The 27,719-nt window shown below is 35.8% G+C and overlaps 3 protein-coding genes across 5 annotated transcripts; 1 reads left to right on the top strand and 2 right to left on the bottom strand.

The window, feature by feature from the left end:
• Positions 1-1,426: 1,426 nt before the first annotated feature.
• LOC100266297 (uncharacterized) lies at positions 1,427-3,219 on the top strand. Its single transcript, XM_010665309.3, has one exon. The coding sequence runs from the start codon at positions 1,943-1,945 to the stop codon at positions 2,699-2,701; it is 759 nt and encodes a 252-aa protein (XP_010663611.1). The 5' UTR covers positions 1,427-1,942; the 3' UTR covers positions 2,702-3,219.
• Positions 3,220-7,179: 3,960 nt separating this feature from the next.
• On the bottom strand, positions 7,180-8,693 carry LOC100259406 (uncharacterized). Its single transcript, XM_002278647.5, has 3 exons — positions 7,927-8,693; positions 7,431-7,508; positions 7,180-7,306 (listed from the first exon to the last, which is right to left on the bottom strand). The coding sequence occupies exons 1-3, from the start codon at positions 8,404-8,406 to the stop codon at positions 7,301-7,303; spliced, it is 564 nt and encodes a 187-aa protein (XP_002278683.1). The 5' UTR covers positions 8,407-8,693; the 3' UTR covers positions 7,180-7,300.
• A 1,014-nt stretch (positions 8,694-9,707) lies between these two features.
• LOC100254283 (zinc finger protein BRUTUS) lies at positions 9,708-27,276 on the bottom strand. 3 transcript variants are annotated; one of them, XM_002278669.4, is made up of 14 exons: positions 26,665-27,276; positions 22,614-22,823; positions 20,313-20,507; positions 19,864-20,228; positions 18,901-19,129; positions 18,395-18,563; positions 17,067-18,284; positions 16,805-16,976; positions 16,492-16,713; positions 16,285-16,422; positions 14,785-15,019; positions 14,065-14,124; positions 11,077-11,148; positions 9,708-10,354 (listed from the first exon to the last, which is right to left on the bottom strand). In XM_002278669.4, the coding sequence occupies exons 1-14, from the start codon at positions 26,938-26,940 to the stop codon at positions 10,211-10,213; spliced, it is 3,705 nt and encodes a 1,234-aa protein (XP_002278705.1). In that variant the 5' UTR covers positions 26,941-27,276; the 3' UTR covers positions 9,708-10,210. The 3 variants fall into 3 exon arrangements, with proteins under 3 accessions (XP_002278705.1, XP_059590030.1, XP_019082167.1); XM_059734047.1 differs by lacking the exon at positions 26,665-27,276 and adding an exon at positions 26,157-26,260; XM_019226622.1 differs by lacking the exon at positions 26,665-27,276 and having other exon boundaries at positions 20,313-20,488; positions 22,614-22,722.
• Positions 27,277-27,719: the final 443 nt, after the last annotated feature.

Below are 27,719 nucleotides of genomic sequence, written 5' to 3'. Positions count from 1 at the left end.
GATATCACATTTTTTTATATCAATGCATGACATTTTGCACTTTCAATACACAACTTTGATAATTTTTTTCATATTCATATCATAAAAGAAAAAGATTTAGAACAAAGAGATCTAAATTCTAACCCCTCTAATTTTAAAATTGTCTAACGTGTGATCCAATAGTTCTAAAAACACTTTTAATCATAATTAAAACATTTCCAAAGTGTACATTTGTCTTATGAATAAATAAATTGTAAGATCTTTGAAAGTACCCTTTTGCTGTTTTCTTCCTGAAAGCAAAAATGTCCAATTGCTGTTTTCTTCCCGAAAGCAAAAATGTCCGATTGCTGTTTTCTTCCCGAAAGCAAAAATGTCCAAAGCTCTTTCCTTTAGGTAAAGTGAAAATTTGAAAAAGGAGGTGAGGGTGAGGTATCATGGTGAGAAAATGTTGAAAAAAAAGAGAAGGGAGGAAGGAGAAAGGGGCAGGTCGGTAGTTGGGACTGAGGGCAGAAAAAGTCAATCAATATGACAAGTAATCTCACCTACTCTCTTTGCTATAAAAAAACAGTCCAGCCGTGACTTGTTTTTTAAAAGCAATCCATCAACTTCCATTGCTCATAAGAAATTCATGCTATCCTGATAAATGTTTTTAAAAATAGTTTTTGATACGGCTTTTTTAAATTATCTTTTGATATGATATTTTATAAATAAAAATATGTTTAAAAATCTAAAAAAAATTTAACTTATTTTTAAGATTTTAAATATGTTTTAAAAATAATATTTTTATCTAATGTTTTATTTCATAAATCATTTTTATTAAAAAAGTGCAAATAAAGTAAAACAATTAAAATATATTTTCTAAAAATATCATTTGATATGTTCCTAAAAACTAAAAAAATGATTTTTGATTATCAAATATGTTTTCCTAAATTTTAATTCTAGAAAATAAAAAATAAAACTGTTTTCAAAAACACTATATTTTATGTCCTTAAAAAAAAAAGTTTTTGATTATTAAATGTAATTTTCTGATTTTTTTATTTTAAAGAATAAAAACTATTCTTAAAAATAATTGTAAAACAATTTTTTTTTTCTTAGAATTTAGTGGTTACATGATGGAGGTGATGATGCTCGGAAAATAAAATGAAAGGTTCTATAAGAAGATTATATGTATTTTTGAGTGTTATTTTGATATTTTTTAATTTTCCAAAAACTCATAAGTTTTTTTCTTGACACAAAAAACACGTATTTAGACTCTTACAATTGACACATTTTTCTACAAAAGATTCATTTTTTTGAAGAATATTTTTAAAACAATTTCTGAAAATGCATTTTAAACGTTTTTTTGGTTATATAGATTGAATTTTTTTTTCTTTCTATTTTCATCCTAGCAATTGGGAGGTCTATCTAATCCAACTTATGTTTCTGTCTGTTTTGGGTTGTAGTGTTTTTTGCTTGCCTTTGTAAGAAGTTAAGTCTTGTGAAAACCACCTTTTACAGGTTAATCTTTCTCTCTCTTTCTCAGCAACCTCCAAGAAGCAAGCTTAAAGTATCTTTTGTTCCCTTCTCCTCCTCGTCTCAGAGTTTAATTATACACGGAAGGAAATAACTCCTTCATCTCCAAGAGAATAATTCAAATAGCTCTGATCCAAGATTCTTCTCTGAATCACTCAAATCTTCAACACTTGTAAAAGGCTGGTGCCGTTTGTCCACAGCCTCTGCACATGTCTTCATAGCTCTCTTTTTGACTTCTCTTTCTCCCTCCAACCGCCTCTATCTTCCAAGTCTTCCATGACCCTCTTAGCGTTCCACTTTTGAATCTTTAGCCGCTTTTTCGCTTTGGGTGCCACAAAACCTCAATTCTTTCGAACCCTTCAACAGGTTTTTTTTTTTTTTTTTCTTGATTCTGTTCATCTTTGTTCTTTGTACCCTCTTCCTTCTTTCATTTTTTATTTGTTTAGTGGCTATGGCAATCAACATCTGCTCTGAAACTAGTCCTAGAATTTCATTTTCTAATGATTTTTGTCAAGCAGATGTTGCATCCATTGATCACTGCAAATCTAGGAATTCAGAATTGTCCAGCTTGGACTCGAGTCCTGATTTTGATTTCTGTGTCAGCACCAGCTTTGAGCATGAGTCCTCCTCAGCTGATGAGCTTTTCTCAAATGGTATCATCCTTCCCATCAAAATTCAGGAAAGAACGGTTGCTCCAAGATCTGTTGCTTCGCTTCCTCCTCTTCCTAGTCCTAGTACTAATGAGAGTTTGAAGAAAGAGAGCTCAAAGGGGATCGCGGTATCAAGCTGTGAGTCTCAGGAGAAGCTTCAATCATCCAAGTCCTTTTGGCCATTCAAGAGGAGTAGTAGTCTCAATTGTGATAATGTTCATAGGAGGAGCTTAATGTGCTCTCTTCCACTTTTATCGCGAAGCAATTCAACTGGTTCGGTACAAAATTCAAAGCGAACATCCAAGCAGAATTCACAGAAGCAGCCATCAATGGCAAAGTCATCATCATCATCGTCCTCGGCATCTTCTACTAATTTTTATACCTATCCAGTGCCACAGAAGCCTCCCTTGAAGAAGAATTATGGAGGGTCTTATGGCAATGGTGTTTGGATTAGCCCAGTAATAAACGTGTCTCCTGCATATATTTCCAAAGGAACTGCAAATCTCTTTGGTTTGGGCTCTTTGTTTCGCAATGGAAAAGAGAAGAAGAGTAAGAAATGACTGTAAGCTTGTTGTCATCGATAAAAACTATGGATTGATCATGTTGTTTGTCCATGAGACAACTTGAAATCAAGTATTACAGAGGTTAGTGGAGAAGAAATCTAAGAAAGCCAGTTGTGCAGTAGAAAAAAAAAATGTATCAAGAGATAATTCAGAGGAATATTATTGATGGAGAGTCTTGGGCATGTTGATGTGTGTTCACATGTTATGAGCATAGGAGACACAAAGAACAGGTACCTTTGTTTCATGGTTGTCTTATTCTTCTTCTCTTTTTGATTTCCCTTCATGAGATGGGTTTCTTCTGTTTATTTCAAAGCTGCTTTTTAGTGTTTGTTTATGCATGTTTTGTACATATATGCATACTTTTGACTTGGTTGTTCTCTCCTTTTACAAGAGAGGATTTGTTTAGGTTACTTGTGTTTCTGATTGTGAGGCTAAGACAAAAAGAGATTGCACCAAGGAGTGGATATGAAGAAACAATCAAACAAATCAATTATGAAATGTCTTTATTTGCTTGATTTCTTCATGTTTGTTTCAGCTTTATCTGCCCAACTAATGAGGTACTTTCTTTTGAATGTGTTACTGGGGTAGTCCCTCTGTGTTTGTATTTTCTTAAAGGAATGCCAACAGGGGTTAAAACTTGGTATTCAAGCCAACCTCTATTGGTAACAGTTGGACCTAATCTTCTGCTGCATAAATAATGGTATTTGAGTTCTAACATAGCTATCGGAACAAATCACAGGATTTGAAATCCTAATTAACATGATCAAATCGCATGATATTTAAAATCTTTGCATACTAATTTAATTGGAGCAGGTGACAAATGAACTAAGATGCATATGGATATCCGAAACCAAATCAATTAATAAATAAGTAGACTCATATATTCTAATCCTCCGTCCAACTTATATCATTAAAAAGCAAATAAATTAAGCTTAAAAGAAGGTTCAAGGTGCTGAGAAAGCAAACCAGGATTTGAAGAAATGGAGATATCTTTTATAGACTTGTTAAATGAATTGGTACAAAAAATGTGGGGACTGACCATAAATGCAAAGGCTCCATGTGCACTTATGTTTTCCATTGAGAGTACTGAAAATGGACAGTTGGGAAAGAAGATTTTTACAGCATTCTTCATTCCAAGAGTCAAACCTTAGAGCTGTATGAAAAGGAAAATATTAATTGATGAAAAGAAAAATTGAAAATTTTTAATTAATTGATGAAGTGCTACATTATTGGAGTACTGTTCTATTGGGACACTGTCTCATTTTTCTCTCTGTGGAGAAGGTTGCAGGTCCTGAGACACTGCAAGCCCCTTTTTTCCTTTTCTTTTTGTTTTTGTTGGGCAGACCTGAGGCATTTGGCTTTAGAAAAGTGGAGTTATTCAAAATTCTTTTATATCAATAACGATACTGGTTGAACCAATATCCAATGAATTTGGACTGAGTTTGTTGGATTCATTTATTGTGTGGGGAAAAAGATTCTTAAAAAGAAAAAAGAAAAGAAAAGAAAAGAAAAGAACAGAACAGAACAGAAAAGAAAACACCCAATATATTAAGTAAGCATACCATACAATATTGTATTGAACAGAATGAATTTCAATGTGAAATGTAATAATCTGGAGGCTGCCCTCCTGGATTTGCTTTGAAGAGGCCCCAAGTTTAGAACCATTATTGAGTGAAGAAGAAACAAAACTTATACATGATTTTCAAGCTTAATTCGAGCAGTCATGTTAGTGATTTCAGGTCTCGAGGCCCAACAAGAGGCTGTTGTCGCACACCCTTTTGGTATATTGAATGGACTGTAGTTTTCCTTTGGTTACTAGTGAGAAATATTCCAATGGAGAAAAAGGAACTCTCACAGGCTACATATGGAATCTACATTCCTGGGATTGGGAAGAAGAGCCTCAAGCCTCTAAGATTATTTCCATGAGATCATGAGAATTCATTTGATAAGTTCAATTAGCCTGAGCCTGCGCACTTCTTTTAGGATCAAATAGGTTCTTTGAAATAAGGTTGTGCATGACAAAAGCACCGCCTCTTCTGACTGCAAGTCTGAGACTTTATAGTCATAAAAATCCAAGGTCCCCTGTTTGATTGCTTTAATACATCTGATCTTTCCATACTGACAATGACTTAAAATCTTGATGTGGAATCTTCTTGTTAGCAAGATTTGATGGTAAATGCTGAGTTTTGGTATCTACAGTCTAGCCATTGAACGCAACATTTGTGTCTCAAGGACCCTTCCAGGGTTGAAGTAGCACAACCCTTATCCAAGTGGACTTTGATTTGGGCAAGACTTCAAGCCAAACCGACTACACATATCAGAGTTCAGCCTGAAACTGGCCTAAATAGAAAGCAGTTTGGGCTCATGTTGTGCACAGTGCCCAGTGCCCAGACTGTAGCCTTCAGCACATAAAGCAGGGGTTGGATTCATACAAAAAATGACTCTGTATTGATAAAAAGTTGTGGCATTAAATATCAGATCAGATAGAACTTAGAACAGCAAAAAAAAAAAGGTGAATTCTTGGTAAATAATGAAGCAAGACCACTCTATTCTCTTTACTGATACATGTATATAGAGGCTAAACTAGGATGGCCTGTCAATCCTGTGTGACCAAACTCTTTGAATCTAAGACTTGGAACACATTTGTACAGGTCCTGGTCCACTGATGGTGTAGGGTACCTAGTGTCGGAACTTAATAGAGATACGGGGTCTGACTTCTCGGCATGAGTGGGTGGATGTGACTGCTCGACAAACCAATTTCGGATGGTGGTGGCATATACACAAAGAAGTCACAGGATCTATAGTGTGGTCAAGCTGAGTGAGCTTGAGAATGTTGCCAAAATTGAATTGCCTTGAGGCAATAATGGGAGTCCAAGGAAAGAGAAAAGATGCTTGGATCCACACGTTCTGAATTCTATACCGATGTCTTTATGAAAATGCTAACAAGCTTGTATGAGCTACCTTTTGAGCACTAGACTCAAAATTTAAATTTGCAGAAGAAACTTGAAGTTTCCCCACTAGTGACAGTTATGGGATTACTAGGGTTGTTTGCTTTCCTTCTTCCTTCTGTTTGCATTTTAAGCACCCACCTCATCTAACAAATATATGATATTGGGAATGTCCTTGGAGTCGTGTCTGACCGAAAACTGAGTCACAAGGGCATGCAAAATTTTCCCCAGACAATCTTCTGTCATATTCATAAAGTTGATTGCAGATGGGCTGATCTTAAAAACTCTAGTCTTTGTGGTTTGGAGAAAGATGCCGTCCTTGCAACTCGCTTTTAGGCTCCAGGATTGTGTCTGGAAGTGCTAGGAAGAGGCCAAGGAGATCCCACATAGTGTTAGGAGTAAATCCGTATATACCATAGCATAGCAATGCCAAACCAGAAACAAAAAATGACAGAGCACACACAGGATTTACAGTGGGCTATTCTCCATGTACATCTACTTCAGATTTTCCCTATAATAAAAATTACAGGGACATAAAACAGATGTACATGAAAGAGAACATGTCATTACAATATCTCTTTAGAAGTGTAAAAGAGTCGTGTTGGATTCGAGCACTCTTGGTAGGGGTTTGAGCCAAGCTCAGGCTGCCCCCTAGCTAGGCTCAAAGGGGCCTTCAAGTCAGGCAGGGAATTTAACTCTAAGCCCAAGCCCAGTCCTAAGCCCTAGTCTTAATATGTATAATAACGTTTACAATTGTTAATTTTACAAATATTATTTTGATGGTTGGTATGTCAAAATTTTCACTTACCATGTATAATATTTTTGGATTTTTGGGGTTTTAACTATCAGACAATGAGGCAAACCATGGGCTTCTCAAGCAAATAAGCCAATAGATCATTTCAGCTGCATGAATTTTGGGGTATAAATTTGGATGTCATGATCTAGGGTGCAACTTGAATGGATTGGTATGATGCAACCCAAACCCAACCCAATATTTGAAAGGGTTTGGACAAATCGCTTTAATACTCGGGTTGAACTTGAAATAAGTTTTCTAATTTCAATTCAAACTCAATTTAAGCTAAACTTGGGCCAAGGGTTTAAAAAATAAAGTTAAAAAGATCATTATAGAAAGGTCCGACCCAAACAAACCTGAATTTGTCCAATATAACCCAAATAACTGACATTGAAAAAATCATAATGTGTTGGATTCAGATATTAATTTTGGATTGGGCTCAGGTTTGGTGCAAACCCTACCCAACCCAACCAGCTCAAGTTGCGACCCCAACCATAATTCATAATCGGGCAATTTACTCGACTGAAATCAAAGACAGAAGGGAAGCCAAGCGTGAAAAAAACTCTGCTTCTGGGTTTTGAGTCCCAACAAGATAAGAGCTGAAAACTCTGAAGCTACGCATCAATTTCAAACCGCAGAACATAAATTCCCCGGATATAGCATTCTCTTGTAGCTAGAATCCCACTTATTCTGCTATGAATTCAGAAATGCATTGTAAAATCATGAAGGAGAGATGCAATGGAATTTCAAATTTTATTTCACTTCATTCCCAATTTACATTGATGGTGTGTTATTACCGTTAACTTTTATGACCAGAATATTTGAAATTCTGAGTAACCATCCAAACCTCCTCCTCTATACCTGCAGAAACAGTTATCACATCAGTAATCCACCAGAGTCAGAATCAAAAGAAGAATGAATGAATATAAAAACTATCTAGAGATAGAGAGAGAGTGTGTGGAGAAATGGAACTAGGAATTGTTACCTTTGTTGATTCAGGTAAGTCGGGGAGTTTGTATGTATCAAGTGTTATTTCTGTCAGCCACAAACCCGGAAAAATTGACTGCAAGATGAAGCCAGAAAAACTCAGGTATTATCAAGATGAAATAGAGAATAATACAGATGAAGCATGAGGAATAAAATCTGCAACCCTGTGTTTGGAGGTCGAGAAAACCAAGAAAAAAAAAGGGCAAAATAAAATTTTGAATCTATGAAGAGAACATATCCGAACAAACCCAGATAGATCAATTAGTTTTAATCACCTGCAAAAGATTTCCTTTTCTCAAAGTCTGAAATAGTTCCAATTTCTCTCTTCCTAATTTCTGTTTTCCTAAATTTTGTCAGAAGGGAGCAAAACAAAACAACAACCAAAACCCAAACTCTAACCCTTACAAGAACGAAGACTGCACAACTATTCGGCCGCCTGTTTTCTCAGGAACCAAACAGCAGAAAACCCAAATATAAAATTAAAATAAACTCACATCCAACTGCTTCTGCACTATCCTCGCCCTTTTCTTGGGCCTTCTCGGCGGCCGCGTACCAACCATCGCCATAAAATCATCCCTCACCTCCTCTCTCGACAGGGACACCGAAAACTTCGGTCTCTCTCTTTTCTTCTTTTTCTCCACTACAGCCGCCTCACAGGGGACCTTACAAGCCGCTTTCCGAGTCCTGAGATTCCAAGGCCTCTCTGAATCGTCCTCCAAAATGGAGAGTCTCATCTTGTCGGCGGCCTCTCTGAGATCGAGCATGAGTTTCTGGCGAATGGCTTCGATTCCACCATTGGCGTCGGTCTCGGCGTTTTGGAACGAAATCACAGATGTGGGTATGAGGGAAGATGAAGAATTAGAGGTATTTGGAGAGAGTTTCATGCATCTAAGGAATCTCTGATTGCCCCATTTCAAGCGTGGTAAGGAGAAGTTGTGGAGAGGCTTGGATGATCGGTCACGCGCTTTGGCCATTGTTGTAGTCTGAAACTCTTCTCTTTCTCTCTCTAGAATCTTGGGATTGAAGAGAGAGAAACAACGGAGCTGAGGAGGGATGCTTCTGCGTTTGTTTTCAGCTTAAGGGACGGTTGGGGGTTTGATTTTGGAGGAGAAATGTGGTTTCCAGAGAATTGATTTTCCAGAGAATATAGGGAAATTTGTTTTCTTCGGAATTGGAATGATTTGGGTTCTGAAAATCCCCCGGGAAAATATATAATATATATTTTAGTAGTACACGAGCCAGGCTGCCAGCGAGGGATGGTTTAACGTTCGGCTTTGATTTTTTTGAAAGTCAAAAATACTGCTCTCGTGGAATATGGACTTGTTTGGTTACAAAGATTAGATTGAGTTTTTGGTCATACCGGCCCTTTTGGCATTATTCCGCCCTCTTTTGAAATAATGGTCTAAAATAACATTTTTCAATCACATAATTTACTCTTGATTTTTTTTTTCAAAAAAAAAAAAGTTTGAATTTTGAAACCAAATTTTAAACTTTCAAAAGAATTCAGTATTGTACCTATTTTGTAACAAGCAGATTATGAGATACCATTTTACAATTAATAAATTAAAAACTATTAAATTCTTTAATTAAAAAAAAAAAGAATAAACAAACAAGTCATACTTTTCTGCAATCAATACATTTCTTCTCTCTCAAGACAACTGTTTTCAGGGCAAAAACCCTAAAACATATCAAAGACTAGAGTAGAAAGAGAATTATTAGCAAGTAGCAAGGGTTTCTCCGAAAGAGAAAAAATAGCAAGTAGCAAGGCTATGGATAATGATCAATGGTGTCATTTGATATTGTGGTCAAGACTATTCAAATGTACGTTTTTTATATACTGTTTTTTCTCATTCACCTCTCTTAGGATTTAGACTAAATACACTCAATCATCATCAATACGAAAAAACTTCAAATATATCTTCTCATTTTTATTTTCACTCACAAGCTTTTAAATTAAAATAAAAAAAGTAATTGATAAAATTTGAAATTTATATTAATTAAGCATATGTGGGATGAAGTGGAATTTACCTTTTTTTTAATTGAAAACAACGATATGAATATTAAAACCGTTTGATAGTAATTTTAAGAAATATTTTAAATATTTAAAAAAATTTATCATTCAAGTGTTAAAAATACTAAAAATGCTTTATAGAATCGCTTCCAAACACAATCTTATTATGTTATAACTAAAATCGAGATCACATTTACATTTATAAACATATGGCATCAGCACCATTTTAGAGACTGAAGCCCAAAGAATTACACAAGGAAAACGGAAAAAAAGAGGCGCTAACTCTATTAATATTGTAAATGTAAACTCAACGATACACAGCATTTTTATTTAAACACAAAGGATACAAAATGATGCCACAACCATAAGAGAAAAAAATGTAGGTTGGACCCGTCCAAGCCAAAAAAAAAGAAAAAAACCTCAAACCGATACAAAGTAACGAACAAAATTCAAAGAAAATCTGCCTACAGAGACAAGACAACTATTGTCAAACGGTATGCAAGCTTTTTATAAAGATGAGGTGAGAACTTGGCCGAGGACGGACTGTTTAAAAAAGTCATGCATGTAATTCACGACATGAGACTCTATGGATTGCTTCTTTTCTTTCTATATTCAGATAAGTAAAAAAGTGAAAGCTGTAGATTTGGAGCATATTGGATGTGATGATGGGCAGGTTTGTGATTCTAGTATTAAGATTTGGGGGAAAATGAATTAACTATACAAGTATTTACAAGCTCACTGGTGCAAATATTTTTGTTGGACACTTCTCATTGGTTTGATGCGGGGCAATCAGAATTCGTTGCCTCTGTCTTTATCACCCGGGTATTGTATGATCCACAAAAACCACACTTGTGATACAGCCAGTGGAAGCGTGATGCGCCTTTTCGACCACAGTCGTTGCAAAGTATGTCCTGCATTGCCATATTAATATTATACAGCTTTAGATGGAAAATAAAATCAGAGTACAAATAGAAACAAAGGAAATGGACAAATAATTCTCCATTTTTTCTATACAAATCAATCTCAGAAAGAATAAATGATGCAATGTAATCTCCAGTAAAAATTGTTATGATGATAGCATTGCTTTCTCAAGGCCAAATGAACCAGTGAAACAAATCCCAACCAATTTTTCAGTAACTTCAATTGCATCATAAGGTCCCTGTTCCCACAAGACTACTGTTCCAAACAGTCTACACTGCCAATCACATGGACTTAAATTATTGAGGCAACCATATGCAACACTACTTTGTCACCTAAATTATTTCCATTAAAAAGAAATAGAGCCTGAGGAAACCGTTTCCTTTAGTTTCAAGAATGGGAGATTTTTTTTCAGGTAACTGGTAATCAATTTTTTGGCAGTCCCAAAGTGAGAAGAGAGTGAAGGGTCTTTTAGAAGCACTTCCTAGCTGGTCAACTACATTTGGAGATAGAAAAATGTGAAACTTCATGAGGCACGAAAACCAAGCTCTCAAAGAGTTTAGCTTAAAATGCTAGTGCAACCCACATGGAGCTCCCCACATAATGTGACACATGTATCAAAATTTAGGACAGAAAATTCAACTTAAGAGCGAGCTCAGAGGAAGAGCTTCTCTTTGACAGCCATTTCCAAAATAAAATGTTAGAGAAAAGGTACCTGACAACGATCTCTATATTCCTCTGGAAGCTCCTCAGCGACCAACAAAGCATCAAGCATGCCAAAATAAACCTGAGTACATGTAATGCTTTTAGAAAAACCAGAAAAGAAGGATTCCGGTTCATGCTTCATGCATTTCTGAATACACTTCTAAAGATAAGGCCACATCTACCATATTGTCTTACCTCACCATCTACCAACAGGTCAACGAAATCATTATTACCCACCAAATATTTGAGTTAAAAAAGGACTACTTGCCAGTGAGGAAATTAATCTTACAATCTATCAAACTAGAGACACCATAGTGAATTGAATTTGACACAAAACAAGCCTGGCTATGGTGGGTGCTTTTAGGCTCAAAAAATTTAGCAACTTATGGGCTCTTTTGTTTCTGAAGGACTTCATTTCAAAATAGACTAATGTTTTAGCAGTCACATCTTTAAACAAGTGGATCTTAAGTTTTCTTGGTAAAGCCAACTCTACAAGACCTGAATCCTAATTTGGATCACCCACATGAACCCTTTCTGCTAGTCAACTCTATCTAGAGATATATTCTCCATTAAATCATTGATAATCACATCTTTTCTCACTGTCTCAACAATTTTTTTTTTTATTCTTTTTCAAAATTTTTGGTGTTTTCTTCAAATGAGAAACAAGAAACAAACTATTTAATACTATAAAATGAAAGAATCCAAAGCCCCGTACACCCAAAAGAACATGATAAGGCCCCTCAAGTGGTAATCTAATGTCCTTTGAGTTCTTCCCATGTAGTTGAGAACCTGATTTTGTCTAAAGATTCAGCCTTTTGATTACCTGTTCTTTACCAGCCATGTGGTTCCCCCCTCCAACCCACGCACCATGTTTCGAATTTCCTTCCTATTCTAGCAAAGGAGCAAGGGGATGAATGCTCTAACTGATCCAACTATCAAAGAGGTAAAACACAAGAATCCCCTTCTTCAACCACAAAGTATGGAAGAACTACATGCAGATTCTCCAAGGATTTTCAAAACGCTTTTGAATTTCCTCCATCATTTTGAAGATAGTTACTGCATTATCTGAACTTATGTCACATTACCTCCATAACAATCCTATCATATGCTAAATACCAAAGGAAGGTTTCTCTCATCTCCAAAGCTTTTCTTTCAATTGCCTATAAGAAGATAACTTCCATGGTTAATCTTTCTCATATAAAACCATATTAATTACTACATTGCCTAATCTTTGTTTAACTTTCATTATGTAACTTCATAAGCTTGATGCTCTAATAGTCAGAAACTTGTGCAACTTTGGATATTACCTCTTCAAAAATGTAGAGGTGCCCACTTTCCCATTTTCTTCTCTAAAACTTCTTTCACTTCAGATAAGTCACCTTTTTCCTAGAATCTATCCTTGGTGGGGTTGCTAAGTTCTCCTTAACCTAAGTTCTCTACATAGTCTTCATTGAATAATTTACTGAAATAACCATTCTACATTATCTTAAGTACATTGACCTTTACTAGAACTCTTTAATGCAATTAACATGATCCGACTCCCTACCTTTTTTTCTGTCTAAATTTTCATGTGTGCAAGTGTTCAAACCCCTATCTCTAGTTAACTCACGAAACCTTAAATCACAACTATAGGAGTCAAAATCATGAATTCCTTTTTCATCATTCAGCTCTATCAAGGGTGTGATATCCTCTACTAAAACACACGCCATTGGGTTGCTTCTCACTACTTGGATTCATTTTCATCTTGGCCTTTTGCTTATCCCTATAGCAAAATTCAACTTGAACCAAATTATCCTCATTGGTGCATTTTTTGGTCTTCTTTACACATGATGGAACCACCTAAATTAATATCTTTTGTTATAGAGCATGATATACATTATGAACCTAATCTTAACAGCTTAAACTTTTAGGAAAACCAATTGTTCAACATGGCTTCAAAACCTTATTTAGAAGCAGGTCATGAATTCAAACCTTACCACATGTTTATTTCTCCAATTTATTGAGTTCATGTACAAGTCCAAAGAAGGCAACTTGTGATTTGTTTATCTACAAGCTTGTGTGTCTTTCCACGTACAGATATGGAGCACCTCATGAGCTACGGTGTTAGAGAGTATGATATACATTGTAGGTTCAAATCATAATAGTTTAATCTTTTAGGAAGATTGGTTGTCCAACTACTCTTTTATTAGACCCATCTTAAACAAATTTCCTCATCCTGTCTTCAATTGGTGTCACCTCTATGTTTTGGAAAGTGCATCCATCTCTAATTGCACCTTTCCCTCATTTCTAGATTTCATGGGGAAAAAAATGCAATGATAGAACAAATAAATACTTAAAGTTCCCCTATTATCAATCAAACACAAAACAAAAGGAAAGCAATTAAAATTAGAGCTCTATCTTCTCCCAAAGGAGTCAATTAAAGAAATGTATTTATACTACTGCATGAGAACATGTATCATTCTAGTAGAAATAGGAATAGTGTATGATGTAACATTCAATAATTTGCAACAAAGACTATGGATGAGTGCCTAGCACAATTCCCTAGAAGCATCATTCCAATGGAAGCTAATCTCCATCGCTTTTTTATCATACAATCTCCAGGATCCACTTTCTCGAATATTAGATGGATCATGAATTCATAAAACCATGAAAGCATCCAGTTTAATAATGCCAACACAACCAGTCACCCAGCTCAAAAGCAGATTTAGGCAGTTAACAATGTAAATATACCAATAACAAATTGTGAGAGCCAATAAATCATTTTGATTCTGAGGATTGGCAAAGAGGGAGAGAGGAGTGAAGCAACATTAGCAGGGAAAGCTCCTTGTTCATTTTTCTTTATTCCCCTTTTCATCCTAGCTCATTATCTAAATAAAAAATTTAAACCAGAGATTTTACTGTCCAAAGGGAACATAATTAACTAGCAGTCATAGGATATCTGGTTAGGCAATTACACCTCTACCATTAATGTAGTCAAAAGGAGGAAAAGTCCTCTTACCGCCATATCTCCCAAGGATTTGCTACAAATAGGACAGGTGTAGTGACTGCAAGTGTATGCCTAACAGAACCAGGAAAAAAAAATGAGTAAGTGGAGTTGTCAATTGAAATATGGAGTGCTTAATCGATTCCTGTGAGATGCATCATAGGATACATTTACATCTTGGAGACAGATATATAAAGATTGACATACACATACAACATATCTATTGAAAGAATGAAACAGAAAGTAATATATAACCAATTTTGCAAAAGAAAACAAATAAGAGTTTTTGAACTTCTATTTTGTCTTAAAGGAACTTCTAAACAATAGTTCAATAACTTTTTGAGGAGAATTTTCAAAACTGTTCTTCTTACAAACTAGTAAGAATACTCAGTTGTGCATTTATCCTACATATCATGTATCATTTACAGTGTAACAGGTACATATACAATTGTAAGATACGATAAAAATGTGATACATACCATTGATGCATATTATTGTACATGAAAGAATATCATATTTAGTCAGAGGAATTTAGGTAATACTTCCAACATTACTCTCAACTGGGGAATCCGGTTATTAAAAGTTTTTGACAGAAGTGGGTGTGAGATTGAGTTCAAGCACTTCAATAAAATCTACTTTTTGAAATCAAAGATGAAATAAGTGTGAGGGAGAAATACATGGAATGAAAACAAACACGGGAAAAAATAAGGAATAAATTAATTAATTAATAAAAACCTGAAAGCAAGCTGAATGCATGAAATGGCCACAGGGTAGAGCTCTGACTGCAGCACTTGATGTGAACAAGAAATCACAGCAAATAGGACAATTTGTTTCTAAACCTTTCTCCAGACACTTGTGGTTCACTAACTTCATCCCCAGGCAACAATTGCATGTCATGCAATGAAAATAGTCAATTCCAAGACCCTTCCCAAGGCGACATAAATTGCAAAATGGACAATGATATACGGTCCTGTAAGTAAGAAAATAATAAAGTCAAGGAATTGTTTACAAGCATCACAAAAGAATAACCAATGACAACTTTTACAAGGCTAGATATAAAAGATACACTAGTTAATATTCCACATCATATCAAGCAGATGATTTTTGAATTTCCTCATCAGATATTATGCATATTTCAACCTTGTATAGTGGAGGTGTTTAGTCTTTTGTGTGGTTTTTGTAGTAAGAGGGGAGGACCTCTCATCCTTCTCTTGTACTTTTTCCTTCACTAATTATATCTTGCTTCCGATCAGAAAAAGATAGGCATTACTTCTCCAAAACACATTTTAGAGCAGAAAAAAAATGTGGTCAATTATATTCAGGATTATCATATTTAATTAGCGAAAGTAAAGGAAAACCTTTATCATTGTGTGGCTGTGCCATCATCATAGTCTTCACAATGATAACATATGAAATGCTGAAGTTGAAGTCACTCTTTTCATTATAACCAAAATCACTGATGGTGAGTTAGGAATTGTTAACACAGATTTGAAAATGCAGGCTGAAACTTAAAGTAACTACATTGACTACTGGAGTAGCTACTAGTCAACTATATTCAGGATTATTATAGTCAATTAGTGAAAGTAAAGGAAAACCTTTGTCATTGTGTGGCTGTGCTAGCATCATAGTCATGACAATGATAACTAAGCAATGACATTGACTACACTGGCAGTTAAAGTGACTATATAGACACTGGTAGCGGCTCATCTTGGTTCAGGACACTGTAAAATTTTGCACTAATTGCAGTTACATTCTTTTCAGAAGTATATCCTCACACTACTTCATCAGAGTTCAAGCCAGGTATCAGAGATGGACAAGCCTTGATGCTCTTATCCACTCAAATGATTGTCAAATCAATGAAAAAAACAAAAATATTTTTATTAAAATGGGGCCTATCATAAACACCAATGGGGCTGTTTGGAAAAAATCATTAATCATACAGATAAGAAGATACAGGTTTGACATTTGATCAGTATGCTTTGATCAGTGCCTTTTCAGGTTCCCTATGTTATCCATATACAGTATAGAGCTTACAAAATTCGAAACTGGCATCCTCCTAATAACGCATTAAAAAGAAAATAAGGTTAAAAAAAAACATCATATACAATTTTGAGTAGAGGAATAAATTCCTCCAGATAGTGCTTAGAATTCTTTGGAATGCATATCTGTCAAATCTATTGATGTTGATAATAGAATTTAGAAAAAAAAAATAACCTCGAAAAATAAATTGCGTACCTTTCATCATCAAAAAATTTACATATACTGCAATAGTACTTGGCCATTGAAAGTCCATTGCATGAAGGTGTCTTGCAGATTGGTCCAACTGCTTGAATCTTCAGGCAGCGCATGCACATCATTTCTGATGTTGCTTTTCTACAAAGTGAAGACCAAATAAAAAGAAGTTCACCTGAATGTGTGCATGGACAAACAAAATTAAATTACCTATCCATTGAGTGATCGCTCACTTCATCATGGCAGAATCTGCAAGTGAACAACTTGCCACAGCAAGCAGCACGGAGTTTGCAATTCCTTTTGTAGTGTTCACACCCAAAGACCTGTTTCCCTGGATCCCGATACGATGGTGATAGTCCATGTATATCTTCACCATTAGAACTTTCCCCCATTATTTCTTGAGGCAACTTCTGTTGAGCAGCTATCCAGCGACTAAAATAAACCATTTACTCATCAATTACGTGGCACTATTAATGAATAAAACATTTTCATAAAGATGAAAGATTGTCATATTTGAACCAACCTAGTCATAAGATTTTGAACAAGATATGCTTTTCGCCTTGGATCAAGAGTTGAGTCCCGATAAACCTTTCTGATCTCTGATTCAAGCTCACTTTGATTCATACGAAAAATATCTTTCCACCCTGGCTTGAACATCTGATCATTCTCATCCAAGTTTTCTTGGGAATAGATACCTGGACATGAAATGCATTAGAAAAATTCTGCCCTATACAAACTGCTCCATTACTCTCTCCAGAAAACAAGACAGAAATCAAAGCACAAACCTTTTTCAGGAATGCTACTTTCCAATGTTTCAGTCTTTAAAGGTGACACTGGAGTTCCTTTCCAGCATTCATTGAGCCACTCGTTGAACATTGTGTTCTTAGTTGCCTGCTTCCATGTGTCCATCATTTTATTCTGCTCATCCTGAGTAAGTGCAGAAGTCACCCATGGTAACATTGATTGGAGGACTTCAGCTCCTGTAGTCCCAATAATGCGGCCAACAATTTTGTCCTGTTCCTCCACAGAAAAATGTTGGCCAAACAGTGGCCACAGCTCAAGTTCTTCCCTGAAAATATGCTGATCCAGTGTGACTCTTATAGATTTGCACATGCCTTGAAGTTTTGTAGCCAATTCAATGTACTTTCTCAGATGCTTGCCATCATGACTCCTGTTTAGATTCTCTGTCATACTGGCTCTTTTCAGGTCTTCATGAAGGAGTGAAAGCTCAGAAAGGACAGAAGCAATATCTTCAAATAAATTTTCCTCCTGCTTGTGGTCAAGCATGTATGAGTGACTTACATTGTGAAGTGCCTCTTTGGATTCCAATGCTGGAAAAACTATTTCATCCTCTGCATTACTATGAGCCCTGTATAAGCCCCACAATAAACGGAATCTTCCAATGAACTGCTGAAGGAATGTCTCATCACAATCAATAAGCTTTCCCGATTCAACATCCAAATACTCCAAGTCTTTGCTAATGGCTTTATGAAATTTAAATATGGTATCAATTGGCCGCTCTGTGCACCCAATATGAGAAGAGCTACTATCTGTTTCCCAGATAAAGAGACTGGAGTTAAGAGAAGGAGCAGAAGAACTGAACGACAAGGGACGCAAAAATTTCACCGTAGAAAGACAACCCAATCCCAGATTATTACCGTTTACACCTAAATCTGGGACACAACAAGACCAATTACTAGAAGACAGTTCATCAGCACTTATCATCTCTGAAGAATCCGTTGCTTGGTCATTTTTGCACGGTACTGATGAATTCCGTTTGACCGGTCTTCTGTTCCCATCTATTTGAACAAATACTGGGTGTTCTCTAGGAGACAAGTTAGAAGTGCATCCACATTGTGGTCGAACAAAATCTTCTTCAATATCAGTGATTTCTTTTGCAGGACAGCAACCAATTGCACTTGAGGACAAACATACACCCTTTGCACGAGCTTTGCAAGCCCAACCAGAAAAAAGTGTTACTAGAGCAGTATCTGATGCTGGAGCTGAATCACAGGAAACACATAAGTTAGACATGCAGCATATTCGGTGTAGCTTTGTACTTGTGTATAATCTGTCTACATATTATAAACAATATAGTGAATGGAAATATAACCTGCTAAATGCATATTTTTAAGAAAGTTCTTGGCTTCATCATCAGTTAATGATCCTACCAGCCATGGCAAAACACGCTCAATCAATCTCAATGGCATCATGCACAAGCTTTGATACAAAAGTTCCCGCTGCCTTTTGAAGCTAAAATGCTTCCGAGCAAGTGGAAGAACCTAGACATGCAGGGACCTCAGTAGATGAATTCCATAGAGTGAAGGGAATGTTTGGTGACATAGGTCTCAAGTTAAGCAACACTTATCAATCAGTGGAGGGAGTAATTGTAAAGCTTCTAACACCATCTTTCCTTGAGCAGGAAGATAACATCAGATCACTTGTCCATCTTGCATAATCCCTCCATAAGATATCTCACTGCTTAACTCAAATAAAAGGTTTATTTCCATTTAAAATGCAAAGAGGACATGATTTTTTTTTTTTTTCTGTTTGCTGCATTACTTGACACCAGCTACCAAACATCCCCAGGAACATACTTGTGTCAACAAGAAAGCACACCTGGACTTCTTCATTGTCGAAATGTCTCTTTATAGTTTCCATTATTTTGTCAGCATGTGAGCATAACTCCCCATAAAATTCAGCAGCTGATGTAGAATTTGCTCCTGCACTTTGAATATTTTCAATCAAGCACCTAATCTCATTGAATTTACTATCTTCTTCAGCATGCCCTTGGAAAAAGGAGAGTTCTCCATCTACTGCAGGGAATATTACCTTATCTTCAGCAATGCTGCAAGCATAAAAGAGTTGCTCAAATTGATTAAACTAAGAGAAAAGAAACAAAGGAATTTATTTAAGTAACAACATAGTGATCTCTACTATTATGCTGGTAATCTTTCTTTGTGGCAGGGGAAGGAAACTATAGGAAAAAAGAAAAGAAAAGATACAATCAAGGATGGAAACATTAGCACTGTACAAGATCACATGGTGATAATGTGAACAAGTCCTAGAAGCTCTACAGCAGTTGAAAGGTCAGTAAGCATAGATAGGATTCCTTATGAAGGGATTGGAATCATTAATTCACACACCCAGTGTCAACCAAAAGAAGCGAATCAATTTTCTAGTGAGATTAAGGGTCAACAGAGGTTTCATTTTTTTCCTCCCTCATTTCTGGTTTTAGGATTCCATGTGAAAAAATTGGTTACTATAGCACCAAAGGATGAATATTCTTTTCCTTTATGTGTGTACACCTGTGCCTCTATATATGGGGCAGAAATAATAAGTTGTTTAAATTAAAATAGAAATGAGAAAAGTCAAAGGAAATATTACACTAGACCAATCAAATTGGCAGAAAAGGCTTTCACAATAGTAAGGGTAAGGAATCCTTCAACATTTTTATATATGAAAGATCTGATAGTTAAGAGGAAAGTGAAATTAAATAGTCCATAGAGAAGTAACCAAATCACTGATCAACAAGCTCACCATAAAGCAAAAGAAGAAAAAGAATAAGAAAAAAAATTATACCTGTGAAAGATGCAAACTTCAGCAATAAAATGCAACCTCTCGTTGAAGGATGATAAATTAGTAAAATTTCCTGAACGTTGTATCTTCCTAGCCTCCTCAGATATAGCTCTCAACTCTCTTCTAATAGCATTATGCCAATGCAATATCTCATTTATTGGATGTATCCCACCGGTATCAAAAACATCACTAGACTCCAAATATTTCCTTTTCCCAACGTTGGAGGACTCACATGCACAATTTATTTTGTCCATCTGTTGGATAAATGTGCCAGTACTAGAACCTTTACAACACTGGAGCTGAGGATCATCAGTACAATTTTCAACTGTGTTAGCCCAGTTTCGCGCTTCTATCCAGGTGAAAATAACCTTCAATTACAAAAGCTGCAATTAGCCTCATGTATTCAGAGAAACACACCCGAGAAGGATTCAATGCTCAAAATAAACCCTTACCTGTCGAAAAAGTTTCTCTTCTGGGACTATCTTGTATAAGCACTTCAGCATATCCTGATATTCATCAGGTGAAATAGAGGATGAAAGCCATGGAAGGAACTTTGCCATCATATTCACAGGAATGCTGCAAAAAAACTGCCAAACTAATGATGCCTGCTCTTCAACTGAGAACTTCTCTGTAAGCAAAGGGAAGACCTGTCATACCCAAAAAGAAACCAGTACGATTCAAATATTTTCCTTTTGATGTCAAAATAAATCTGTTTAGCCTTTGAGGCATAGCACAAGTGGCAAGGGATTAGAATGGGGATGGGAAGTTCCAGGTTTAGTTCCATATAACAGCAAAAAACAAAGAGAAAAAAAACATTAACCATTAAAAAAATTGTCAAAATAAATAAGTCTAGACAATTTCCATAATTTTGGGATTTAATTTTTTTATGTTTACTGTTGGTATATAGATGTAGCAAAATCTAAGACTAACATATCTACAATAGAAAGAAAAACTACATTATTTCCTTTCTCTGACTAAGTAGCATGGACACTGAAATCAAACTCATATTCAATTCTACATAAACAAGGAGCATAATAAATTCCCAACATATAGGTAACGACACAGCAAAAGATAGTTGCAGTCAAATATTTTTATGTGTAGTTATGTAAAGTCTTCACACTCCACGTCCATAATTAAAACTCTCATGGCTTTGCTAATTATATTTTTAGAAAACAGGCAACTCATTTGATATTTTTTTTATAGAAAATTCTCATCATGCCTTTTCTTCACAAATTGCACTCCTGCATTATCTTAACAAAATTTTGCTGTGTTCCAACATGTACATTGCATGCCTCCACTGTAACTGCCATTTGTCAGTGACATATCATAAATTAAATATTTGATCATACTTAGTTTGTGTCTGACACATAACATTAACATGTCCAGCCAGTCCTGACTGTAAAGTGTGCATGCTAGTTTGGTCTCCAAGCATGCTACCTCACAAATTAAATCATGCATGCATACATGAGTATGTCCACATGCATATGTCATGTGTCTTCTTGCACACATGTACTTAAACCACTTGCACCTGACTGTTAAGTGTGCATGCTAATTCAACCTCCAAGCATGCTACCTCACAATTTAAATCATGCATGCATACATGAGTATGCCCACATGCATGTGTTATGTGTCTTCTAGCACACATGTACTTAAACCACTTGCACCTGACTGTTAAGTGTGTGTGCTAATGCAGCCTCCAAGCATGCTACCTCACAAATTAAATCATGCATGCATACATGAGTATGTCCATATGCATATGTTATGTGTCTTCTTGCATACAAGCACTTAAAAGGATTTTAAATTCTGAAACTGCTTGGAATCTCTTCTTTTAGGCCTCAATCCTCTTCTGACTTAAAATACTTCAGTTGTAATCAAACACACTATAAAGCACTTTTAACAAATAGAAAGAACTGTTATACAATCAAGAAGCTGTCTCAAATGGGGCACTGATAACCTCTATCTATATTTAACCAACATCAGCTGAAAACCAACACTAACCATCCAACTGGAAGCAATGTGTACTACATATCAGAAGGTCCCTGTATAAGCTTCGGAAATCTTTTCCAAAATTCTGTACTTTTTTTATTTGAAATTAGTCTATCTTGCATGCAGGTGCACCAAATGAAGACTATAATAATCACAAATTTGCAAATCTCAGGGTCAGCTAAAAATGTTGAGAATGAGACATTAGCTAAGTTCGAGAATGAATTTGAGTAAAATATTAGTGCTTATTAAGTAGGACAAAAACTGAAGTGCCCATAATCAAAAACACTAGAATCGGTATCAATTATTAGAAAACTAGTGGATCTAGCCATAACTAATGGAGCTCTTTGCATAAAAATTCACTGTCAAGTGCTGCTACAGAAATTATAGCAAATAAGTAGAATACTGAAAACATTGTCCCTTAACCATTAAGATAATATATCAATAACTACAGTTATAAAGAAAACTACAAGAAGAATTAAGAAAAATGAGCATCAAGTAAACAATACTTATATTAAATGAACAAATCGCGACTATCGTCCATAATTAAAATAACTTTGGTGTCATCTATTAAATTCATGTTCCAGTGCCAGGTAATGGGAAAGAATGTATCATGTCTTACTGTTCTGAACATTTTTTCACACTATGGTATCGGGTAGTTCAGTAGATAGAATAAAATGAATTGAGAATGTAAATAAAGCCAACAAAAAATCACCTGCTACTCTATACGAAATGAATTGAGAATATTACTAAGGTTAAATAAAAAATACCTGCTCCTCTTCCTTGGACATGTGCTGACTAACTGATGTCTGAAGGGCTCCCGTACAAGACGCCAATTCCCGTGGAAAACTTTCATCATTTTGCATATTTAACTTTAGCAGCTCAAATAAATGATCAAAAAGGTCACTTTCACCCTTGTGTTCAAGGGAGTATGTTTGTGCTACATTCTTCACACGTATATCAAGAGCTGGAAAGATGACCTACAGTTCCAAAATATCATGCTGTCAGAACTTTTAAAATGTAGTAGCACAGATCACCAATCCTCAAAATGTTACTTCCAAGGATAAGGGTATACTGCCAGAGTTGTTTTAGCTGGCAACACATAGGTGGTCAATGAACTGCTTTAGACAACCATAGAGGAGACTTAAAAGATCTCAGGCAACAACTTTAGCTGGATAACAAAGAATCGGCTTCTGTGGACTATCTCAAGAGCTTAAGCAACATTCCTAAGATCACTCTTCCCAGCAACCATTAGAAAATGGTTGTCATTGAAGATTTAGATTTTATAGCTCAGATCTTAAGGTCTTAAGTTGCAACAATTAATCATAGGAACACGAATCAATACCTCCTCTATCAATATTTTATTTCATGCACTGATTTATCTACAACTATTTTTTTAAATAGGCAATTTTCAGTTTGAAAGAATTAATGTGTTTATAACTAGGCGATGCACCAAGTAATAGTTATAAATGCATCAAGCAATGGCTGATTTGTTTATAAATACTGCCTGATGCACAGCATACTTGTTGCACTTAATGCTCTTCTGTAAGCTTGGTTTACTTAATACCTAGAGAGGGAAATCTTGCCAGTAAAATAATTTAAAGATAAACAAATCTGGTGCATGTGTTATCACAGAAGTCATCTCCCCAGGCATTCTCATGAGCTAAAGAGAGAGTTCTCTCTGAAAACACTAAGCATAATATTATTATTGAAGATGTTGGTTGTATACGATCAGATCACACACATGCTTAATAATCCAGACTTTATGATTGCAAGTTCTGATTGCCAATTATGGATATTTATTTTTGATAGATGTTAATTATTGGAATATTCATGTGGTGTATGCAACTAAGAAACTTCATTATGGGATAATGTCAATGTCATATCATACAGACAAAAAGAGAAGCTGAATTCAGCAGCAACCTCCTCTATTGCTATCAATAGTTTATGATGGATGTGTAAGTGCATGCCTGTGTTGCTATCAATATATTTGTTCCCAATAACGAAGACCTTTGTGGCAACATATTAAGTTCGCTAGAAGTAGTTGGACTAACAACAAATAATAGTAGAAGTTTTGATTCCAAATGTACATACAACCATAGTTGCTGCAAATATAATTCTTCCTAATAACCAAGACCTATGTGGCAACATATTAGGTTGGGCAAAAGTAATTGCACCAACAACACAAAAAAGTAGTGGTGCTAGTACTAGTAGTAATAAGTTTGGATTGTAAACTATTAAGATATTCATTTTCTATAGATGTCAATTATGAGAATATTCATGTGACTTGTGGAGCTAGGAAACTTCGTTATGGGATATTGTCATACTTCACATCATAGAGACGGAGAGGGAAACCTGCATTGAGATTGAGTAACACCCACCTTTTATACTAGTAGTAGTAGTTGTTGTTGTTGTTTGTTCTGATTGCAAATTATTAGAACATTTGTCTTTTATGCCTATTAGTGGAATATTCATGTGGTGTATGCAACTAAGAAACTCCATTATGAGATACTGCCAAATTTTACATCATACAGACAAAAAGGGAAACCTACATAGGATAACACCCTTGTATAGATAAAAACACACTTTTGCTCCCAACAGTTCATTGTGCGCCAATCATCAATACCAATGTAGCAACATATTTAGGAGGAAGTAGTCAGACCAACGACACAAAAAGTAGTAGTCGTAGGAAACTATACAGAAGAAAGAAGGATAAGAAATCCTTCTCAAGCATTTTTTTTCTTTTGATGGGCAAAGAGAGAATATATTAATAGGCACCTAACAAAAGGGCAAGAAATCCTTCTCAAGCATAATCATGCCTTGCATTAATTATAGCAATCTTCTATATTAGCTCCTCCTTCCCTTATGAAACATAATTCTGCACTTGTTAGCCATTACTAATTACAAGACTTGATTCTCGTGCCACAGAACCTTGAGTCCTTGAACTAACTTGAGAGAATTTCAAATTATCTAAAGAAAAATTATGTCCAACAATGGTTAGCCAATAATAATTGCCAGACTTGATTCTCGTGTGACAGAACCTTGAACCCATAAACTCACTTGAGAGAAGTTTCCAATGATTCATCTAGGATATAATCTATAACATCATAAAGACAAAGTTGCAACTTGTCAAGTGGGAGTCACTACATAAACTTAAGAAGAATGGAGGCTTGTGCTTTGGTATCCTTTTGTCTTATGCCAGAACTTGTGAAGGTTTGCTGCTTTAGAAAGAGACAATTTGTCGATAGGAAGAATGGGGAGTAAACATGGTAGAATAGAGGGGGAGTGGGAAGGAAGAAAATAATTTGGATGCCAATGGGATTGGTCTTTGGGAAGGGATCAGAAAAGGGTAGTGAACGTGTTAAGTACTTCTTTTCCCTTCTTGTGATAGTTGGGACAACACCACAAAAAGATTCTAGACTGATACTTGAGTAAACCAGAGAAGGTAAAATACTAGCAGAGAAGTATGGGATATTTGTGAAAAAGGAAGAAATAAGGAATTTGGAGGGTGGTTTCTCTATTTTTGCTCTGGCTCATTTCATAAGGCACACGGCAGTTGATAGGGAGAAGCAGTGCACCTTAAAGCTCAAATCTATGTTTGTTAGCACCCTGTACTACTTGATGTGTAGTGGCAGATTGATTAAAAATGTTACTATGATGAGTGCGTAAAACTATGCTGTATTTTATATGACAGACCTAACAGTTATGCACTTCTTCAAAATGAAGGAAAAGGATTACTCTTTTTTTTCTGGTTTTTGGAACATGGCTTCTTCAAAATGTTGTGTAAATTTTTTTAATGAAATAGTTTAGTAATTTCACAAGCTTGATGATGCACAAACTCAACAAACAAAGTAAAAGAAATTCCATATTTTTTCATATTGTTTTCCGCAAAACAAATGATGTGTTCCTTTCCTCAGCTTTCTAAGAAACCAAAATAGACATAGCAAAGTGTTGGATCAAGAATGTCTCAATTGCATCTCGGAAAGTACTTGAGAAAGAAAAAAAAATAGAAAGGAAATTTTAAATCCTCTTATTTTGGTTCCTATGAAAAATATAAAGCAACATATAACGTAATAAAGTTTGTTTAAAAAAAACATTTCAAACTCTCCCTTACTAGGGCTTTTGTCCTTTTGATAGATTTTTTTCTCACTATTTCAGGGATGGAACCAAGAACCTCCCTAATGCCTACTCCAACACCTCTTAACTTGAGCCAGTCTCAAGGACCTCAATACAAAAGAGGATAAAAGTTGTGAAAGATTGAGATAAATTTATTGAGCTCACGGTAATTTTTTGTTTCCTTAACTCTTTCTTACCTTTCTTTTCTTCCTTTTCCTCATCCTTTTTCATCATCCAAGCGAAACCAGAATGAAACACAATGACAATACAATAAATTGATGGAACGATAGCTTTTCTTTGTTCCTTTGATAATTTTCTTGACAACTGAAAAAAAAAACAAAAAATTCTTACCAGAGAAGGCACCGATGAGAAGCATTCAAGCATTAAATAAGCATTAAATGCGCAAGTCAAACTTCAAAAGCAAACAACAATCAAAACATGAGCAATAACAGCACAATCTTCGGTTAAGAAAGAAAAATTTGAAATCTTAAGTTCACTATAGTTTTCATTTCCAAATTCAACGGAGCCAAATAGTTGTATTTGGAAGCTGAGTGGATCTATCAGTTGTCTCAGACTTAAATAATGAAATACTTGACATTGAAAATTTCAATTCCACTGATTTTTCCCTAAATTTCTCTGAAACCAAACGAACCTAAAGCAAACGACTAAAACAAATAAATATGAATATAATTAAGGAAAGCAGACCTCATCCTCCGCATTGCAGTGGTGCTTATAGATTGATCTCAAGAAGTGGTAGCGCTTGAACAAGGGACGAATATCTGCCCGCTGTCCAGTGGCAAACGCCATGGCGGATTGGTGAAGCGCATCGAGCTCCACACGTATTGCTTTGTGGAAGAACGAGAAGATTAGAATAGGGGATTTCAGCTCAGAATTGTTCGAGCAAGACTTGGAGGAGGAAGACGAAGACGACGAATTCACGTGGCTTGAAAACACTGCAACGCCCGTTAGTGGCGTTGCCATCTCATCAAAACCCTTGATTGTCCAAATTCGAAAATAAAAGAAAGAAAAAACTATCTAAAACTCTCTCTACGACTCTCTCTCAAACTTTCTCTCCCCAGAACTTTCTTTTTCTTTCTCTACTTTTCTTTTCTGGCGTCCCTCTCCCTGTCGCTGTTCGTCAATGGCGTCGTTCTTACAGCCTCTCTCTCTCCCTCTCTAGAATTCTCTGATTCTCTCTATCTCTCTGTTGTCGTGTTCTCCGCTGAGTCCGCTCTCTCTCTCCCCAGAGCTATTGTTTAATTTGTTTCAACGGAGAAGGAGGGGGAAGTTTTACTGGGCTCGATAACTAGTAGGGTCGGAAAACTGGAAAGAACCTTTTATAGTTTGTCTGGCAGCCACGTAGCTAAAAACAGCCACGCAGGATATCCGATCTCAGCAATGGCTCTCATAATCTCATTGGCTTTATGTGAGTCACGTGATTCGAGGGTGCCACTGGAAACACATCGGTGGCACGTGACATTGGGTTGGTATGTAACTATGTACTGACCTTATCCTTACCTGTCAATTTTTTTTTGCATTTTCCGCCTTCCCCATAAATGGTCCTCGTAGGTATGAATCGAATAGATAAAAATGGAAAGGGATAAGATGAGTGAGGAATGTGGTGGAATTCACAGTCAGGAGGAAAACTAGAAATATTGGATGACCTTTAAATATGATTTACAATCTTCCATCACTTATCCCTTCTTCCAACACTTTTTTTTTCACTGTACAATTTTTTTAATTTCTAGTAGAAAAAAAGA

The sequence above is a fragment of the Vitis vinifera genome, chromosome 17 (genome assembly GCF_030704535.1).
Source record: "Vitis vinifera cultivar Pinot Noir 40024 chromosome 17, ASM3070453v1".
NCBI classification, from domain to species: Eukaryota; Viridiplantae; Streptophyta; class Magnoliopsida; order Vitales; family Vitaceae; genus Vitis; species Vitis vinifera.
Note: the sequence above shows the minus strand (reverse complement) of the source record. Positions and strands in the feature narration are given on the sequence as shown.